Source organism: Hemiscyllium ocellatum, chromosome 9, assembly GCF_020745735.1.
Source record: "Hemiscyllium ocellatum isolate sHemOce1 chromosome 9, sHemOce1.pat.X.cur, whole genome shotgun sequence".
NCBI lineage: Eukaryota > Metazoa > Chordata > Chondrichthyes > Orectolobiformes > Hemiscylliidae > Hemiscyllium > Hemiscyllium ocellatum.
Window position 1 is genome coordinate 50,217,248 of NC_083409.1, and position 22,032 is coordinate 50,239,279.

The window sequence follows — 22,032 nt, forward strand, 5'->3', positions numbered from 1 at the left end:
AAGCTAAGTTTTAAACATCACATTCTTTCAATCATTGTGGCAATTTATTTCCAATTCTATAACAATGTATGCCTCTAACCTATTGCACTGAAACCTTAATGCATATTCTGTGATTGGTCAAAACTCTTCATTGATAGAACTCATTTTTATGTTTACAGAATTCATAGTTTTCTTTTTTAATCTGCCAGTATGTGTGTCAGAACACTGCAGACTCACTTGGCATTTTTCTGGGCATCAATCAATGCATCACTCAGATCAATCTGTGTTTTCTCAACGGTCTTAGCCACCTTGTGATCACGTTCTCGGAGTTCACCAAGTTCACTGGAAAAAAGACACAGATTTGGCATAGTTCACATGATCTACGATAAAGGAGCTAATTATAATTGGAAGTATTTTGTCTGCACACCTATGTTTAGTGTTAACTGTGGCAATTTAAAAACCTCGATGATTCATAAAATATATTGTTCATTTCCAGAGGCTATGAACTAAAAATGACTTAGATGTACTACATAAAAGTTTACACTAGAAGTTTTAATTATTCAATGTGATGCAAGTATTACATGGTTCTCATCTTTTGTGCTTTGTGCTGAATTAGCTGAGATTTTAGTTGAGTTGTCAAGGAGGTTACAAAGGATCTTAGAGGCCATTACCTTGAGGAAAATAGCCTATACTTGCACCCACTGAACATTCCTTATTGATTTCTGATGAAAACACAGGTTATGGGATCTCACAGAATAGGATTAATGATTTCTGATGAAAACACAGAATACGGGGTCTCACAGAATAGGATTTCAAATAGATTGGGTGCATGACATACAACTTGCTACATTCTACATTCGATTGATTGCAGTGCAAAATTGTGTTGTTTACTATAGTGATCCAATACAGGTTATTTTTTGCATGGTGGTCAAAGTTGAAGTTTGATGTCCTCCTCACCTCCCCCCTCCAAATGCTCAAGATCCACATACAGAATCAAAAATGCTTATCTGTGTAGTGGGTTTATAACTGGACACCAGTGTAAGTCACAACAGGATGGCATATGAGGTAATATCACAATACTAGCCCATTACTGCCCATCATATAATTTATCAGGCATAAAGATTAAATTTGAATATTCCAAGAGAGGAACTATCTGCTTGCAAAAAATTAATAGTGATGATTACTGATATGTTGGTACATGCAGGGAGTTTAGCTTGCATTTTCTTGGACACCAATCTTTGACAATATGGGATCATTCCATTAATACTAAGGAATATGGGGAAGAAGTTAAGTACCATGACCAATACGACAGAGGTAGTGTTAGACAAACTAATGAGACTAAAGGTAAATAAGTTCCCTGGCCCTACCCTAGGATCCAAAAAGAGGTAGCAACAGATGGTGATGTATTAGTTGTAACTTTTCCAAAAATCCACAGATTCTGGAGAAGTACCAGAGGAATGGAAAATTTCAATGTGACATCCCTATTCAAAAAGGTCAAAAGACAAAAAAAGGTCACTATTAGCCAATTAGCCTCACATCTATAATTGCAAAAATATTGGAATAAATTATTAAAAAATAGCAGAATATTTGGAAAATCATAATAATCAAACAGAATCAACATGGCTTCATAAAATGGAAATGGTGTCTGACTAGTTTAGAGTTTTTCAAGGAAGTGTTTTTCAGGAAACCAGGAGATGTGTTGTATTTTGGCTTCCAGAAGATATTCAACAAGGTCTCTCATAAAAGATGAAGTCATAGGAGCCTGTGATAGTGGAGGTAGTACATTGGCATGGATAGAAAATTGACTAATGTGTCGGAAATAGCATGTGGGATAAGGGGTCCTTTTTCAGGGTGGCAACCCATAACTAATAGGATTCCACAGGGATCTGTGCTGGGACCAGAATTGTTTACAACATATACTGATAACTTGGAAGTAAGAAAGCAAAGATATTGTGGCTAAATTTGCAGGTGACACATAAATAGTTGGAAAGGTAGGTAGCAACAGGGCTACAAAAAGTTTACTGAGAATATTTGATAGGTTTAGTAAGTGGGCAAAAAAGCTGGCACATGGATTATAATGTGGGAAAATGTGAAATTGTTCATTTTGGAAGGAAAAACAATGGATGAAAACTGCAGTAATCTGCAACGCAAAGGGACTTGGAGGTACATGTGCATGAAATACAGAAAACTAACACACAAGTGCAGCAAATAATCAAGAAGGCTAATGGAGTATTGATCCTTACTTCAATGGGGTTGCAGTATAAGAGTAGGGAAGTTTACTGCAACTATACAAGGTGCTGGTGAGACCACAACTGAAATACTGTGAGCAATTTGGGCCTCTTCTTTAAAGAAAGATGGCAATCCATTGGTGACAGATCAGAGAAGTTTCACTAGGGTGACTCCTGGTATGGAGGATTTGTCTTAGGAGCAAAGGCTAAACAGGTTGGACTCTACTCACTGGAGTTTAGAATAATGAGCTCATAGGGACTTTAAAAGCTTGACAGGGTAAACGCTGAGACGATGTTTCTCCTCATGGGACACCCCAGGGCCAAACAGCATACTCTCAGAATAAAGAGATGCCAATTTAAGATTGAACTGAGCAGGAATTTCTTCTCTCAGAGGGTTGAAAGTCTTTGGAATCCCTTACCACAGATAACTAGGGACAGAGTCTGTGTATACATTTAAGGCTGAGATAGATAGAATCTTGATCAGTTGGGGAATCAAAGGTTACATAAAAAATGCAGTAAAGCTTAAATGAGAATTGTCAGATTACCCATGATACTACTGAATTGTAGAATAAGCTCGAGGGGTTGAATTGCCTACTCCTGTTCCTATTTCTACAGCCTTAGGTTTTTATGATCTTATCCACCCTATTTACAATATGGTCAGAAGTCAACGATCTTTGAGGTTTCTAAACCCTCTCCTGATTTCTGTAGGACTCAAGCATCTCCCTCCTTCATGTACTGTCAAAACTCACTGTAGTGAGAACTATTGGTATAGCGATAACAAAGGATTCACAATTACAAATCTGACCTATTCATAATATAATCTAAAGAGATGTAAGATTGCTGGGGGTGGCAAGAAGGTGAAGCAATCAGATCAGCCACCATCTTATTAAATGGCAGAGTGGCCTATTTCTGCTCCTAATCCATATCTGCAACTTTATCAGAACGTAGCTGGCAATTGCTTAGTAGCCAGATTATTATCTAAGTAATGAGTGGCAGCTGGTTCAATCATATGGAGGCTTCACAGTCAAATCCAAGCTTGTCCGCCCCCTTGCCAAAATCTAACCATGTATTTTCTAGCAGAGGATAATAGATATGGACTAGGGTTTGCAATTTTACAGAAGACTGTAGATCAGGTTGTAAGTTTGTTCACTGAGTTGGTAGATTTCATTAGCATGCTAGGTAACATCATTAAGGAGCCTCTGATGAAGTGCTGGTGTTCTGTCCCACTTGCTATTTATCTGTCTTAGTTTGTTGTGGTGAGTGATATCACTTCAGGTTCTTTTTCTGAAGTAGGTAAATAGAGTCCAAAACAAAATGGGTGTTAATGGATTTCTGGTTTGAATGCTAGGTCTCTCGGAATTCCCGTGTATGTCTTTGTTTAGTCTGTCCCAGGATGGCTATGTTGGCCCAGTCAAACTGGTGTGCCTCTTCATCTGTGTGTAAGGATACTACTGATAGCTGGTTATGTCTTTTGGTGGCTTGTTGGTACTCATGTATCCTGGTGGCTAGTTTCCTGCCTGTTTGTCCAATGTAACGTTTGTTGCAGTCCTTGAAAAGGTATTTTGTATATGACATTTGTTCTGTTATTTGTTGGTAAGGGGTCCTTTAAATTCATCAGGATCTGGCTCAGTGTGGTGGTAGGTTTGTGGGTTACCATGATGCTTAGGGGCCAGAGTAGTCTGATTGTCACCTGGTCGGCTAGAGTCTCTGGGGGTGTTGTGTCTTCCTGTTTAGGTCTATTGTGTAGAATCGGCGGACTGTGCTTATTGGATACTCATTGTTCCTGAATATGTTGTACAGGTGTTTTTCCTTAGCTACTTGTAGTTCCTGGGTGCTGCAGTGTCTTGTGGCTCCTTTAAATAATATCCGGATGCAGCTCCGTTTGTGGATGTTGGGATGATTGCCCTTGTAGAGTTTAGATCAGAGTGGTGCTGGAAAAGCACAGCAGGTCAGGCAGCATCTGAGGAGCAGGAAAATCGACTATTCCTGATGATGGGCTTTTGCACAAAATGTTGATTTTCCTGTTCCTCGAATGCTGCCTGACCTGCTGTGCTTTTCCAGCACCACTCTGATCTAAACTCTGGTTTCCAGCATCTGCAGTCCTCGCTTTTGTCTGTTTGATTGCTTTTGTAGTTGAGCATCTGGTCGGTGTGTGTGGTTTTCCTGTAGATGCTGGTCCGCAGCTCTCCACTGGCTTTTACTCTACTGTGACATCTAGGAAGGGGACTCTGTTGTTGTTGTCCTCCTCTTTGGTGAATTTTATATCAGTAAGAATGTTGTCTACGTGTTTGTGGATTTCTTCTAATTTGTTATGTTTTGTGATGACAAAGGTGTCATCCAGATAGCGGACACAAAGCTTGGGGTGGATCGTGGGAAGTGTTGTTCATTCTAACCTCTCCATAACTGCTTCTGCTAAGAGTCCTGATATTGGTGATCCCATAGCCATCCCATTGATTTGGTTGTAGATCTTAATGTTAAAGGTGAAGTGACTTGTGAGGCACAGGTCTACTAGTTTGAGGATGCTGGCCATGCTGGTGGAGTTGGCACTGTCTAGTGTTTGTGTCCTTGGTTAACCTAGCAGTCAGGCTAGTCTTTCTTTGGCTAGGGTGATATTTATTGATGTGAATAGGACTATCACACTGAAGGAAACCATGACCTCGTCGTCCTCCATCTTGGTGTCTTTTATGATGTTAAAGAATTCCTGGGTGGAGTGGATGGAGTGGTTTGAGTCTTCTACTTGGTGTTTCAGTTTGCATTATAGTTGCTTTGCTAGTCTGTATGTTGGTGCACCAGAAAGTGAGACTATGGGTCTGAGAGGGGTCCCTTGTTTATGTACCTTCCACAATCCCTAGAAATGGGGTGTGTTGGATCCTTCAGGTTTCATTCTTTGGAAGTCTGACTTGTTAATTTTACCTGTCTCAGGGTTTGCAGTAATACTGTCTGTCTGATGGCCTGCTGGATTCCTTCTGTAAGACCATTGCCTTTCAGGGTGGATTCCAGTGCTGCTAGGAAGTCCTTTTTTTTACGTGTCCCTGTGAATGAAGTTCATCCCTCATACTAGGACAGCTTCTTCCATGTCTGAGAGTGGTCAGTCCAACAGGTTCTTTATCCAAGTCCCTGAATTGTCTGTGTTTTTTGCTGTATGAGAGCTTGGCCAATTTTTCCTTGTAGGGCTAATCTTTTCTTTGTCTTGGTACACTGTTGTTTAGTGTTAATGGCTTGTTCTAGCATACGTTTCCACTCATTTTCAGTCCTATTAGTGTACAGAGTTTTTTGGTGCAAAATTTCTCATTTGTATTTGTGGAGTCGGTTGTGGGCATTATTTATCATTTCTCATACCATCCTGCAGCCGTTCTGTTCTGCTCTTCTTCTGGCTTGTGTGGTGTTGAAAGGTGGTTTGTAGTTGACACACACGGGAAGTCCTGGCATTCAAACCGGAACTCCATTAACTATCAAATCAATTTGGATCCCATTTACCAACCTCTCAGAAAAATAACCAGAAGTGATATCACCCATAGTACAGACCAAGACACATAATTAGCAAGTGGGACAGTGCTTCATTGGAGGCTCACCGATGATGTTACCTAGCATGGTGACAAAACATCTGAGAACAAATCTACCAACTCACTGAGCAAACTTACAACCTGATGGACTAGGTGTGTAAAACTTGGGTATATCTTAGCCCCCCTATCCCAAACCCTCCCCAGCAATCCTAAATTTACTACTGTTATACTGGCTGAAAGCAACCAACTCATCACGAAGTAAGAATTAAAAATTGGATTTTCCTCCTCTGAGTGACTCACTACAAAAGAAAATTGATAACCCATCAGATGAACTGCATCCATTTACCTTTATCAGTACTATCCTTGAGTTTCTGTTCAAATTTAACTGTTCCTGGCATCCTAAGAAAGAATTTTTCAATTGGCTCTATGATTAGAAATAATTACCTGTTAAGTTTTTCAACAGCATTCTGGAAAACGAACAGCTCCACAATAAGTTGCTTGTCCAACACTCGTTGCATCATGATTTCGTTGTGCATGTTATTCAAATGACGAGGAATATAATCCAATAAATTTACATATCTTTCTCTGATAAAAATTAATGAAAATAAAACAACATTCTTTAAAATAGAAGATCGATCAGAATGAGTGCATATGACTTTTGTATCTTGTTCTCTCCCTAGTTCAGTTCATTTTCAATTCATTTGTCCTTAGATTACTCACCCTTCTCTCACGAGTGCAAATTGAGGCTACTGCAAGTCATTCATTACCAGTCAAGAAAGTGAATGAGTGTGTCTCTGATCTTCTGCCAATTCAGTTGACATTCATTCCTCCAGTATGTGTGCAACCCATACCCTCAAGCAATTCTTCCTCAATTTACTTCCCTTCACCAGGGTTATCAACTCACATTAACTTGGCACAATATCACATTAGTAAATACAATGCGATAAAGGTTAAAAGAGCAGTGAGAGAAGTTGGAACTTCTGGGATCATTTTGTCTGAAAATGTTCTTATGAAGCTTCTTGGGATGTGATTTTATCTTAAACGGTGCTGTGTCATAGCAGGCTGTATTGTAACTATTTTCAACTCTGGCCTTTTACACATTCCCAACTTTGATCATTCCACTCTTAGTCGCCATATGTTCAGTTGCCAATGCTCTTCGCACTGGAATTCCCTCACTCAACCTCTCCACCACTCTTTGCTCCATTAAAGCAATCCTTAATACCTATATCTTGATGATCCTTTTGGGCATCTGCCTCAACATCTCCTTATGTTGGTATGGCATTCGGCTTTGTTTGGTAAGGCTTCTATGGTATGTCATGGGGCATTTTACCCCTTAAACAAAATGTATAATGAGAACTAATATTCATGACTTCAGAATCCACCTAGAAGGACAAGGCCAACAGATCCATTGATACACCATTATCTGCAAGTTCCTCTCCAAGCCACAAACTATCCTGATTTGAACTATATCACCAGAACTCAGGGACATGGTTTTAAAATTCGGGCTTGAACCTTTTAGGACAAAGATGAGGGGAATTGCTTCTGAAAATTGTGCAACTTTGGAACTCTCTGCTTCAAAAAACTGTGGAGGAGAAGTCACTGAATATATCTTAAGACAGAGGTTAGATTCTTATTAGACAAGTTGTTTCCAAGAAATTACATTAGACTCACAGAGTTATCAGTTTATTTCTCCATGGATGTTATCAGACTTGCTGTTTTTATTTCAGATCTCTCAAAATTGCAACAGTTTTCGTTTATTGAAGATGAGGGAACCAAAGTCTTCAACATTAAAAGGAAATGTCAAATGTGAAACACAAACAGATGAGCCATGATCTTATCGGATAGTGGAGGGCTAAATGACCAACTTCTACTCCTAATTTACAAGTTTGTCTGTTCATAAGCAGGAAGAGTTTGGAGAGAATGACTTGCTCGAAGATGGTTAACTCACCAGTGTCAGGTAAATTGTATGCTTGGCTGTTAAAGAAGGGCAGTGAAGAAATAGAAAATGCACTGAGGATGATTTTCCAATCCTCACTAGATACAGCTGAGGTTCCAAAGGATTGCAGATCTGCAAAAGTTGTACTATTATTCAAAATGGATGTAATGAATAGACTGAATAAATATAGGCCAGTCAATCTAACCCTGGTGGTTGGTAAATTATTAGAATAATATTGGGAAATATAATCAACTGTAACTTGGAAAAGCATAAATTAATCTGGAACAATCCACATAATTATGTTAAGAAAAAGTCGTGTCTTATGGCGTTAATTGAATTTTTGAGGAAGTAACGAGGATGTTTGATAAGGGCAGCACAGTGAATGGTGACTGCATGAATTTTAATAAGGCATTTGACAAGGTCCTACATGAAAAACTGGTCAAAAAAATGAAGTCCCCACAGGATATAGAGGAATGTGGCCAGTTTGATCCAAAATTGGCTCAGCTACAGGAAACAAAGGATAACGATCAACAGGTGTCCTTGAGAATGGAGGATAGTTTTCAGTGGTGTTCCACAGGGCTCACTGTTAAGTTCTTTGCTAGTTGTGATATATATTGAGTTAGACTTAAATGTGAAAGGCATAATTGAGAAGTTCACAGATGCCACAAAAATTGCTTGAGCAGTTGATTAGGATGATTGACAATATCAGGATGATAGCAATGGTTTGGTTCAGCGGGCAAAAACAGAATTCAATCCAGATAACTGCAAGATTACGCATTTGGCAATGGCAAGCAGAATTATATAATAAACTGAAGGGTATTGAGAGGGGTACACCAAGTCCACAGGTCACTGACAGTGGCGGGACAGATAGAAAATGTTGTAAAGAAGGCATGCTTTCATTCAGAGGTATTAAATACAAAAGCAGGGAAATAACACTAGTTCTATATAAGACACTGGTTAGACCACATCTGGAATTGTGTGTACAATTCAGGTCACTACATTACAGGAAGGATGTAACTGCTCTAAAAAGAGACAGAACAAAGTAGATTTACAAGAACATTACCAGGGATTGAAAGTTGCAGGTACAAGGCAAACATGACAAGGCTAGGGTTCGTTCCCTGAGAACAACTGCTCCTTTTTTGAGGTATTTTAGGTGTTGGAGGTGATTTCCTCAAATTCCAGAAGTAGCAATTACTGTTTTAGATGCTGTTGCACTGCTTTGGAACTTTGCAGAAAAAGAAGTCAAAACAATAGCAGTTTTAAAAGGGAAAGGAACAGACAAAGGAAGCACGTGGTGAGGTCAGAGCAGGAGAGAGAGAGAGAAAGAAACCCACATTGTTAATTGACAGAGCAGTGAACCTACACAGTTACTGCCGTTGCTGTTTGAATTCATGTATCACTAGACATCGAAGTGCGTCTAGGAAAATTAACAAGCAGTGAAATTCACAACTAATCTTGGAGGAACCTGTTTGGGAAAGGTCACAGCACAGAAACAGAAGTGAATATTTAAACGTGGCCTTACAATAAGTCTGCAGTAATGAGCAGAGTGGGTTATTTCTTGATTATATGTTTAGTGAGATATCTCTTGATTAAACTTCAAATATAAACCATAAGTATTAATTTAACCTGGAGCAGTGTTTTGTAGAGGAATAAGACAGTATTATTTTCTGGGTTTGTAGATTGTGAAGGAGCAAAAATGGCCTTCAGTAGAACGATATGCTCTTCTTGTCAGATGTGGGAGAGTTTACGGGTTACTGAGGATTACATCTGCAATAAATGCCGTTGGTTGTGAATCCTATCAGATCGGAAGATCAGTTAGAGAGACAGTTAGAGGCAATGAGGAACTTATAAGAGCAAGGGGCTGTGATGGATGGCAGTTATAGAAAGTGAGAAAAGTTGCAAATACAGTCACATAGATGGGTTAACTCCAGGAAAGGTAAGAGAAGTAGGCAGGTAGTTCAGGACTCTTCTGTGACTATCCCCATTTCAAACAAGTATGCTGTTTTGGAAAATATAGAGGATGATGGATTCTCAGGGGAAGGTAGCATGAACAACTAAGTTTCTGGTATCAAGACTGGTTCTAATACAATGAGGGGTACGTCAGGTTCCAAGAGGTTAATTGTGTTAGGGGACTCTCTAGTCCGAAGTACAGATGTTTCTGTGGCCAGCAGTGAAAAATCAGAATGGTGTGTTGCTTCCCTGGTGTCATGATCAAGGATTCTCAGAGAGAGTGCAGAATGTTGTCAAGGGGGAGAGGTGCCAGCAGGAGGTCATTGTACACATTGGAACCAACGACATAGGAAGGGAAAAAGTTTGAGATTCTCAAGGGAGATTACAGAGAGTTAGGCAGGAATTTAAAAAGGAGATCCTCGAGAGAAATAATATCTGGATTTTGCACGGTTCTACGAGCTAGTGAGGGCAGGAATAGGAGGATAGAGTAGATGAGAAGATAGAGCATGGCTGAGGAGCTGGTGAATGGGAGAAGGAGTCACATTTTTGAATCATTGGAATTTCTTCTGGGGTAGAAGTGACCTGTACAAGAAGGATGGACTGCGCCTAAATTGGAAGGGGACTAAAATACTGGCAGAGAGATTTGCTAGAGCTGCTCCAGAGGATTTAAACGAGTAAGGTTGGGTGGGGGGCACCCAGGGAGATAGTGAAGACAGAAATCAATCTGAAATCGGTACAGTTGAAAGCAGATATGAGTCAAACAGTCAGGGCAGGCAGGAATAAAGCAGAGAAAACGGTAGGACTGATAAATTAAACTGCACTCTTTTCAATGCAAGAGGCCTAACGGAATGCAGATGAACTCAGGGCATGGTTCGGAACGTAGGACTGGGTTATCAGAGCAATTACAGAAACATGGCTCAGATGGATAGGACTAGCAGCTTAAATGTTCCAGGATACAATTGCTACAGGAAGGATAGAAAGGGAGGCAAGAGAGGAGGGGGAGTGGCATTTTTGATAAGGGATAGCATTACAGCTGTACTGAGGGAGGATATTCCCAGAAAGACATTCAGGGAAGTTATTTGGGTGGAACTGCGAAATAAGAAAGGGATGGTCATCTTATTGGGATTGCATTATAGATCCCGAATAATCAGAGGGAAATTGAGAAACAAGTTTATAAGATGATCTCAGTTATCTGTAAGAATAACTGGGTTGTTATGGTCAGGGATTTTAACTTTCCAAACATAGACTGGGACTGCTATTGTGTTAAGGGTTTAAATGCAGCAGAATTTGTTAAGATTATTAGATTTCCTACAGTGTGTAAACAGGCCCTTCAGCCCAACAAGTCCATACTGACCCTCCGAAGAGTCACCCACCCAGACACATTTCCCTCTGACTAATGCGCCTCACACTATGGGCAATTTAGCACGGCCAATTCATCCGATCTGCACATCTTTGGACTGTGGGAAGAAACCTGAATACCCGGAGGAAACCCAAGCAGGCACAGGGAAAATGTGCAAACTCCACACAAACAGTCGCCCAAGGCTGGAATTGAACCCAGGTCCCCGGTGCTGTGAGGCAGCAGTGCTAACAACTGAGCCACCGTGTTGCCCACTAAGCGTGTACAAGAAAATTTTCTGATTAAGCATGTGGATGTACCTATTAGAGAAGATGCAAAACTTGACCTACTCTTGGGAAATAAGGCAGGGCAGGTGACTGAGTTGTCAGTGGGGGAGCATTTTGGGGGCAGTGACCATAATTCTATTAGATTTAAAATAATGATGGAAAAGGATAGACCAGAACTAAAAGTTGAAGTTCTAAATTGGAGAAAGACCAATTTTGAAGGTATTAGGCAAGAACTTTCTTAAGCTGATTGGAGACAGATGTTAACAGGTAAAGGGACGACTGGAAAATGGGAAGTCTTCAGAAATGAGATAACGAGAGTCCAGAAACAGTATGTTCCTGTTAGGGTGAAAGGAAAGACTGGTAGGTATAGGGAATTCTGGATGACTAAAGAAATTGAGGGTCTGATTAAGAAAAAGAAGGAAGCATATTTCAAGTATAGACAGGATAGATCAAGTGAATCCTCCGAAGAGTATAAGTGCAGTAGGAGTATACTTAAGAGAGAAATCAGGAAGAGAAAAAAATACATGAGATAGCTTTGGCAAATAGAGTTAAGGAGAATCCAAAGGGTTTTTACAAATACATTAAGGACATTAAGGATTTGCATCACTTAAGTGTCATACAGAGCCCATAAGACAGAACCTAACCATCTCCCCTTAATATTCATTACTACTGTTAAATGCTCTGTAAAATTCCTGGGAGTATTCACTGACCAGAGAATTAACTGACCAGCCACATAAATACTCTGGCTACAACAGCAGGTCAGAGGCTAGGAACTGTGTGGCTTTGTAACCTTGTGGCGGCATGGTGGTTAGCACTGCTGCCTCACACCACCAGGGTCCCAGGTTCGATTCCAGCCTCATACACCTCTCCCTGTTTCTGTGTCAGTTTCCTCCAGATGCTCCGGTTTCCTCCCACAGTCCAAAGATGTGCAGGTCAGGTGAATTGGCCATGTTAAATTGCCCATAGTGTTAGGTGCATTAGTCAGAGGGAAATGGGTCTGGGTGGGTTACTCTTTGGAGTGTCTTGTTGGGATGAAGGGCCTGTTTCCACACTGTAGGGAATCTAATCCAACCAAGCTCCTGACTCCCTAAATCCTGTCCATCATATAAAATACTAGTCAGGAGTGTGATGGAATACTCTTCACTTGCCTGAATGAGGGAAGCTCCAACCACATTCAGGAACACCATCCATGATATACAGCCCACTTTAGTGGCACTCATCCACCACCCTAAAAGTCGTCTCCCTCCACCACTGTACACAGTGACAGCAATGTGTACCATCTACAAGACGCACTGCAATTACTTACCCACGCTCCTTCAACATCACCTTTCAAACCTTTGACCTCTACCACTCAGAATGACAAGGACATGAGAACTGGCTTTTATTGGTAGAGGAATTGAGTTCCGGAGTCCTGAGGTCATGTTGCAGTTGTATAAGACTCTGGTGCGACTGCATCTGGCGTATTGTGTGCAGTTTTGGTCGCCATACAATAGGAAGGATGTGGAGGCACTGGAACAGGTGCAGAGGAGGTTTACCAGGATGTTGCCTGGTATGGTAGGCAGATCGTATGAGGAAAGGCTGAGGCACTTGGGGCTGTTTTCATTGGAGAAAAGAAGGTTTAGGGGTGACTTGATAGAGGTGTACAAGATGATTAGGGGTTTAGATAGGGTTGACCATGAGAACCTTTTTCCACGTATGGAGTCAGATATTATGAGGGGGCATAGCTTTAAATTAAGGGGTGATAGGTATAGGACAGATGTTAGGGGTAGTTTCTTTACTCAGCGAGTCGTGAGTTCATGGAATGCCCTGCCAGTAACAGTGATGGACTCTCCCTCTTTATTGGCATTTAAACGGGCATTGGATAGGCATATGGAGGAAAGTGGGCTAGTGTAGGTTAGGTGGGCTTGGATCGGCGCAACATCGACGGCCGAAGGGCCTGTACTGCGCTGTATTTTTCTATGTTCTATGTTCTAACACCATCATCTGTAAGTTCCCCTCCACTGCCATCCTGACTTGGAACTATATCATTATTCCTTCACTGTTGCTGAGTCAATATCCTGGAACTCCCTTGCTAACAGCTCTGTGGGTCCACCTATACCACAAAGGACTCCTGCAGCAGTTCAAGGAAGTGATGTACCACCACCATCTCCAGGGCTATAAGGAATGGATAATTAATGCTGGTCAAGTCAGTGATGACCACAATCCATGTAATTCTCCAATAAATAAAAAGGATCCGTTATTTTGATTTTAGCACAAACAAAAACAGTAAATACTCAATATCTTCGCAGCATTCATGTAGAGAAAATTGGAGTTAAGATATCATTGGTTTTCCAACATACCTATTTTCAGTGAAGTTTAGTGCAAGATAAATATTGGCAAAAGCAAGACATCACATGCACTTCCACAATAGTGTCATGGAATCTTCTATCAAAGACAGCAGACAGAACCTTGGTTTAACATTTCAACTGTCAGGTCCCTGACAGTGCAGAACTCCTTCAGTACTATAAAGTTACACTCAAGTTTCTGCATTGTGCTTGAACCTCTGAACTTTAGACAACATAAACGGAGGCACAGCTGACCTACCCAAGTCTAAGTTATTAGCATTTATCAAAAAGAGCCAGGGTCAGAACGGTCCTACCACAAACACATGGTGAACACCACTGTATTATTTCCTCCAGTCTATAAACAAATATACACCACTGTTGTCTGCTTTCTGTCCCTTACTTCAATTTCTTATCCGCTCTTCCACTGCTCCCGCAATCACATTGACTTTAATTGGCTTGAGACATTTAATTGCTTTGATTTCAAGAAGATAAATAGAAGGATTTGTTTTAGACATACCTATTTGTTCTAAGTATTCACTTCTTCATCTTTGGTTAAGTAATTGTTTATTAATAAATATGAAATTACATCCAGTGTTGTCTATCCTTCCATAATGGAGAGAAATGCACATCAGTCATAAATTATGAACTTCCATTGTTTTACATGTTTTACTACTACTTGAAAGAAAATAGCAAATCCAATGTAGAGGGGAAATGTTGGTTCCGTGATTACAACTGCAAACTCGCTGGATTTTTATTATGTATTATTAATAATATAATCAAAACAAAAACAAAATTAAGTGCAAGTGCATATTTTTGCTTGTTTCTTACAACTCACAAATCACTTGACCAAAGCACCATTAACATACATAATTTACTACATGCTGAGCAGTAGCTCGGCTTTAAAATCAAGGAAATGATAATAAGTAACATACAATCAAATGATAATAAGTAACATACGTTCTGATCATCAAACTCCTACAACAAAAATTTTGGCACACCTGATTTTGGCAAGAAGTTCCCCTCGCTCTGCACAATCCACACTGATTTGACGAATAAGCTCATGGAATACAATGTTATAAATGTCTTGTTCCTTTTTCACTAGGTCTAGCAAATGATGCATCTGTGCAAATGGATACAACAACAAAGTAATTTGGAAATTGAATTAGATAGTGAATATACAAATCTGTTGTTAGTAAACGATACAAGCCATAAAGCTGCCACAAATCCAGTCAGAACCACAAAGATTTATGAAAAGCAACAAAATATAGATGTTTGCATTTTCAGTAACGTAGTAGAAGGCCCCTAATGTGAAGAATGGAGAGAAAACTAATTGAATCAAAAATAACTTTTGACATACATGAAAACCCAGTAGGAAAGGAAAGCTGAGCTGCTAATCTGTTGCCTGCTGCCAAATCTCTACTAACACCCAGCTAGAGCAGATGACAGAATCATGCAACAGAAACATTCCTGGATGCATTCTAGAAAGCTAAAGCACAGACTCAAGAATAAAATCCAAGTGTCAGCAGTGTAGCTAAGGTTGAAAGAGAGACTCTTGGGCAACGAAAGCAAATGTTACTACATTGCAGTCCTTTCAAAAATTAAATACTAATGTTCTTTATAATATTGGAAATAATAGTAAAAGGTTTGACTGGGACAATACATTCATCCTAAGACAGGCTGAAAAAAGACACACATGGGAATTCCTAGCATTCAAACTGGAACTCCATTAACATATCGATTTGGACCCCATTTACCATCCTTTCAGAAACAGAACTGGAAACGGTATCACCAACCACAACAAACCTAGACAGATAAACATCAAGTGGGACAGAACCCCAAGGCTTCACGAGATGATATTACCTAGCACGGTGATGAAATATCTGAGGACAAACCTACCACATCAGTGAGGATACATACAACCTGATCCACAACCTGAGCTACAAATCTTCTCCAAAATCTTAATAAAGTCTGAACACTAATATCTAGGAAAAGAAAACATAGAAAGCTTAAAACTAGGTTAGTCTAGAACAGGGCATTGAATATTTTTTTTTGGTTTTTTTTTCAATTAAGTACTATACCATTGTCTCATGTTGATTCATCATGAGCAGTGGAAGGGATTCAAAGTAATTCAGACTCAACACAATGCTTACTCACAACTGTATGGCAGACACAACGTGATGGAGTATATCACATGCTGAGACATATTGGAGCATGTTGGAGAATTAATCATGTGATTGCGTTCCTGAGAGAAGACAGTTTGCATTCATGGAGCCAGTACACACACCTGGGGTTGTGTCTCAGCATTCCTGGCTATCTGTCAGAGGACGGATTACAAATGGGCTTGTTACAGCAACCCAACAATGTAATCCATTGTCATAATGACAGCATTCTTGAATTTCCCAGGCAGCAAACTGGCCTTGTATGTGTTATACCCAGACATTATGTTGCAACTGCTTATTCTGCTTACTCATCAATGCTGCATCATGGTTCACAGCTGCACAACCTCCATTTGGCCCCACTATCATGCTCAAAAAGCCACCTGCATGTCATTGACATCGAAAACTGACTTTCTGGCAGCCATCCAAATGAAGAAAACATTTGGTTGTGATTATTCATTAGCATTTTGACATGGGTACCCTGATTTAATTATTCATTAGGATTTTCTGCAGTGAACCTCTTGTGTGACGTTGTCCTATCGACATCTAACATTCCTGTTATTCTTGCCCCCGTCCACTCACTCCTAATATCTCAACACTTTCACATCCTATCTCTAATCTATTCTCCAAGATATAGGCCTTGTCAGTATCTGAGTTGGAAGTTGTAAGAATGAAATTGAGTGATGGTTTGTCTTTATCCTCCCCATCTTCTTCCTGGTCCTCCACTACTTGGCCAGATTGAATTACTCTGAAAAGATAATGGAACAAGGGTAAGATTGTGTTGCTAGGAAAAGGGAGAAGAAAGAAGAGGATTAGTAGGGTCTCTGCAATTTGAGAATCAGAAGAGAAAATGGATGTAAGTTTGCTCTCTGAGCTGGAAGGTTTGTTTTCAGATGTTTCGTCATGATACTACGTAACATCATCAGTGAGTCTCCAGTGAAGCACTGGTGGTATGGCCCGCTTTTTATTTACATGTTTAGGTTTTCATGGGTTGGTGATGTCATTTCCTATGGTAATCAACAAACACATTGACTTGGATCCCATTAACCACCCTCTGAGAAAAAGAATAGGAAATGACATCACCACAGGAAATGACATCACCACATGGAATGATATCACCAACCCAATAAAACCTAAGCACATAATAGAAAGTGGGCCCTTCCACCAGTGCTTCACTGGAGGCTCACTAATGGTGTTACCTAGTATGGTGATGAAACATCTGAAAACAAACCTTCCAGCTCAGTGAGCAAACTTACATCCAGAACCTCAACCTGAGCTACAAATTGTCTCAAAACTCGCTAAGAAGAGAAAATGTAGGTAAGGAACAAATGCAATTTTAGCAGGAGGACCGGTATTGACTTAACCATTGCCTTTCATAATTCAGCTCATGTTGGTTACAGTTGAGCAATGGCCTGAACTGTTATCTGCAGTAGGACATGCAGGTAGCCTATACACACTGCAGTCAGCTTCTTCTGCCTTCAGATTTGTGTCATCTGCCTCTGTGAGTGCAAGTGAAAAGTGTTTGTGAGCATCATACAATCTGTTTCACCTATGTGATTGTCAAGGTTGAAATGCTAACACTGTCTGCAACCTGTATGCTGTGGGGATGAGATTTACAGCAGCATTCAGTATGTGAGGGTGAGGTAAAGTATACAATCTAACAATCTATTGAATGGTAGTAGATGGGTGAAAGAGGTATTGAACTGAAAAACGACTAAGTCTATGGTGCATGTGGCAGGATATGGAATTTGAAGATGCATTCAATGACCTTAACCACCTGAGACCAGTGAACTTCTTCAGACAATGCACAGGATTCTTGAGGCTTGAATTCTGACATGACCTTTATGGCCATCTATTTCAACTGCCTTTTAACATGTCTGGTGGATCTCCTGGCCCATATGTATTTGAAAATCTCTCCTAATTTCCATTTCCTCCACCAAGGCCTCAAGTGTGGTATCTAATGCACATTGTGCCAGTCTTAAATATTTTTCCAGGTCAGATTCATTTCATGCGCAAACATGTGATCTCTTTAAACCACAAAGCAACTCCTCTTAAAGAGGTGCAAACCAGCTTTAAGTAATGCTTTTGTTAACAAGTTACGATTTCAAGCCCTCTGTTATGTGCAGCCAGCAGACAACAAATTTTGTGCTGGCAATTTGCAGTAAGCATTCAGAGAAACAGCTAGTCTGCATTTTTGTGAAAAGGCATTATGTGATTGTTTCTTATGTGCTTGTTCATATTTTGAAAATAAATACATTCAACATTTTTTAAACTTAAAATGAGTTATAATTAAATGTTCTATAACTCTTGAAGATTGAGCTGAAATTTTATGATGATGCTAGATAATTCAGTGCTAGAAAGAATTACACAGCAAGTGGCGAGGTTCTGCACTGTCCTGCCTGAAATGTGGTGTGACAGATTCAATCATTGCACTCAAAAAGGGAATTGGATCATTAGCTGAAAAGGAAAAAAAATGCAGGAAAAGGAGGGAGAATGACACTAGGTAAACTGACCTTGCAGAAATTCAACACAGACACAACAGGCCAAATTGCTCCTCCTCCTGCATAGTAACCTATCTATGATTCTACAAGACAGATTTATTGTCATTCCCGGGGCAAGCGATTGAAAGCTTAATTAGATCCCAAGACAGGGAGAAACACCATCAAGTGTATGAGAAGTTGGGTACCACCCATCAGAGAGATTGAAGAGCTGAACTAATCGAGAGTAAGAGGTTAATAAAGATCTAAAAATGTTACAAACTGATGGGTATTAATGAACAATAAATATCATGGAGGTGGAAACTAATGGGAGAACAAACTAGTGAAATGGATATGAGTAACTTAGCAAGAGAGAGGGAAGTAAGAATTAATTCTGCCATCAGTAGTTTCAAAAGTTTTACTAATATTCAATATTATGAAAAGGTGATTACATTTCTCAGGTATGTTATTGTTGCATGAGTCACGATGATGGACTAGCTTTTAAATTAGTACCTGTGTTTCTCCTTTATTTTGCTGTTCATTATCTTCATTAAATCCAACTTTTTCCAGCATTGAATCCATCACTTGAGAGAGCTGAATGGCCTCAACCCTACCACTTGGTTTCCTGACAAGACAGATACAAAATCCAAATGACATAATTATATCGGGTCAGCAGTTTTGCTTTGAGTGGTGGTGACCTTTTTTTATTAATTTGGGTCAGTGTCAGTGAATGCAAATGTCTCCATTGCCATTCATAGCCACCATTGAAAATTTCCAACTTTGCTTCTAAGCATAGTAAGCATTCCTCTGCATTTTGGGATAATTTGATCAAAAAATAACAGTAAAACAAGAACGTAACAAATCGGGATAAGAGAAGACCATATAGCCCTTCAGGACAATTCCACAATCCAAAAAGATCATCAGCTTCAAATCCATTTTGCCATCTGCCTCCCAAAACCTGGATTCCAGGGGAGACTGAAAATCTGTACATCTCAGCCTTAGAGATATTTAATATTTGAATATTACAGATCTCATTAAAGCCTTGCACAATTCGATCAGACTGGCCTTGAGTTAGTTACTGTGTGTCTAGTCCCATTGCAAAAAAGGCCAATGTCATTTGCATTCCAGATTGTTTACTGTATGTTCATGTTAACTTTCTGTGTTCTTTGTATGAGTACACACAAATCGCTCTGAGCAGCAACGTTCACAAGTTTCATTTCTTTTCAGAAATATTCTGTTTTCCTGCTCTTACAATCAAAGTCAATTATTTCACACTTTCCCACACTAAACTCCATTTGCCACTGTATTACTCCTCACTTGATCTAAGGGACTCTTGTGTCCTCTTCACAGCTCCCATTTCCACTGAGCTTTGATTATTCAGTAAACTCAAAACATTCTTAGGTTCTAGATTGCCAAGAAAGAGCACTCAACTTGTGATATTTCATTAAGAGTTACGACTCACTTGGGGTAGTACACTGTAAATCAAGCCCTGCTGTTCCTGGAGTCATTCCAAATGTTAAAGCCTTTTTTTAATAGTCTGCACAGTACCCCGTTTTAGCTGACTTTCAAAACAAGGCTGCTCAAAAGCACAGATCAGGTCTCTGTGCTAATCAGGAATTATTATTTATTGTAAGTAATTAGACTATAACTACAGATAAACAAGTATAAACCATTTCTGTCTCCAGTTTTTAAAAACACTAAAGCAGAAAGATATGGACCTTACTCTAGTTACAGGAGAAAGTGAGGACTGCAGATGCTGGAGATCAGAGCTGAAAATGTGTTGCTGTAAAAGCGCAGCAGGTCAGGCAGCATCCAAGCAGCAGGAGAATCGACATTTCGGGCATGAGCCTGAAGAAGGGCTCATGCCCCGAAACGTCGATTCTCCTGCTCCTCGGATGCTGCCTGATCTGCTGCGCTTTTACAGCAACACATTTTCAGCTCTTACTCTAGTTACAGTCAATCTGAAAGTGCTTTGTTTATTGCTTTTTTCCTTCCTGCCCAGTGATCAATTCTTCTATCCATGCTAATATATTACACCCAGCTTCATAAGTCCTCATTTTGTGTGTTAAACAATTGTCTTTTGTAAATCCAAGTAAACCACATCTACTGATTCCCCTTTAAATCTGAATAGTTACATATGCAAAAAAAAAGAAAGAAATATCCCTTTCATAAAACCACGGTGACTTTGTCCAAACATCCTCTAAGGGACAAGGAAATCAAAACATTGAGTGAATTCTAGAATATTGCTTCACAAGTATGGAAGCTGAAAGGCTTCTGACCATAATAGAAACCCTGAGACCAATTATTATCACATCATTCAATCATACTTTATTCTTCGATCATGATTTCTCAGCCAGGACTTGGTGGTTGGTAATTTTCCAATAGATACTCCATGTATTCACTAGGATCACTACAGGGAGAAAGCTCACAAATATCTAAGAAACAACTTATCACTAACTACCAGAATGTAAGAATTTGGTCAATGGCTCATTATGAGGCCAATCAGTTACATATTGTATAATTACTTTACTTTGACATTGACAATAAATCCCAACATAAAAATAAGTATAACCAAAAGTGTATCCATATTAAACGAACAATGATAAATGGAATATTTGATAGATTGCTATTTCTGAATACTTGAATGTAGTTCTCCAAAACAAATGGTTAAACCACCTGGTTGAACACTAAAACATCAGTTGGTGAAACCATAGAACTGGAGACAATGTTAATATAATAAAATATTTAAAGTGAGATTTGGTCTGTGACTGGTAGTTGATTGGTCTGTGTAGCCCAGCCATGGATGCAAAAGGTCATCGGTCTGATGACAACTCTCTTATTGGTTGCTGTGTAACTGAATAGCTTGTGGATGTTAACAATATAAGCAGAAGTATTTGAACCACTGGAAGGGTGTGTATGTGTGTACGTGTGCACGTGCGTGTGCGCGCAAGCATGAAGAAAGTGACAATGACTGCACACACCAAACCTTCAGAGCCCAATCTCAAGAGCCCCTCCACTTTCACAGACTCTTCCCAGTACGCTGCCTTGATTTAAACTACTTTTCGCCCTTTCTGCACCCTCATACCATGGAGTTTAGCAAGAAAACTTCAGGGCTCAATCACAACTGCACAAAGCCAAGTACACCACTCCATTTTTAACATATATAAATTGGGTGTCATGAGATTCCCAGACTTTATCTTGAAGGTAGGACATAATTGAATAGAGTGTTATGCTCATTAGAATTCATTGAATGCAAATATATTACAGGAAAAAAAACTGCCACAACAAACTGAGAGGCCTGACACCCCTCAACCAGGCCACTGACTTCATCAATACAACTCAGCCAATAATTAGGCAATAAAAACTTTACATCCTATCTGAATCGATCACCCACATGCCACATTTTCTGCTCTTGCAGGCTGTATAAAACTCCTCCACTAAATAGTTAGTGTATGCAACTACTCACATAGATGGAAATACCCTTAGTTTCTTTTCATGGTCCTGAAGTAGGGTTGTATATTTACTAGAAGAAAGAACAGGTACAGATCATTATATACACTAGCAGATTCTTTTAAGGTAACACATTATTACACATAGCTTAATGTGTACAAATGAGCTTAAACGGCTTGAAGGAAGATATACTCAAAAGTAAGGCAGGAGCAATATTATAGCTTGTATTAAAAGCACATTCCAGCTTTCTAATGTTACCTTTTTAGTTTATATTACCATAATAACAGAACAAATTGTAACTTCATGAAATGCAAATGGTGAGTAGATACCAATGTAGGTAAAACGTGAAAAAAAGATATTCACCTCTAAACTAAAGCAACACTTCATGACAAATATCTACTGTATT

The 22,032-nt window shown here is 39.6% G+C and overlaps 1 protein-coding gene across 1 annotated transcript in view; it reads right to left on the reverse strand.

Annotated features, from left to right (window-relative positions):
* Window positions 1–5,312: 5,312 nt before the first annotated feature.
* Window positions 5,313–22,032, reverse strand: part of LOC132818506 (axonemal dynein light chain domain-containing protein 1-like) — a 62,226-nt gene continuing 45,506 nt past the window's right edge. Inside the window, exons 8-12 of the mRNA XM_060829566.1 lie at window positions 21,643–21,699; window positions 18,690–18,801; window positions 14,542–14,663; window positions 6,155–6,295; window positions 5,313–5,460 (exon numbers count right to left, since the gene is read on the reverse strand). Of these exons, the coding sequence (XP_060685549.1) occupies window positions 5,313–5,460; window positions 6,155–6,295; window positions 14,542–14,663; window positions 18,690–18,801; window positions 21,643–21,699 (580 nt within the window). The remainder of the gene's footprint in view (window positions 5,461–6,154; window positions 6,296–14,541; window positions 14,664–18,689; window positions 18,802–21,642; window positions 21,700–22,032) is intronic.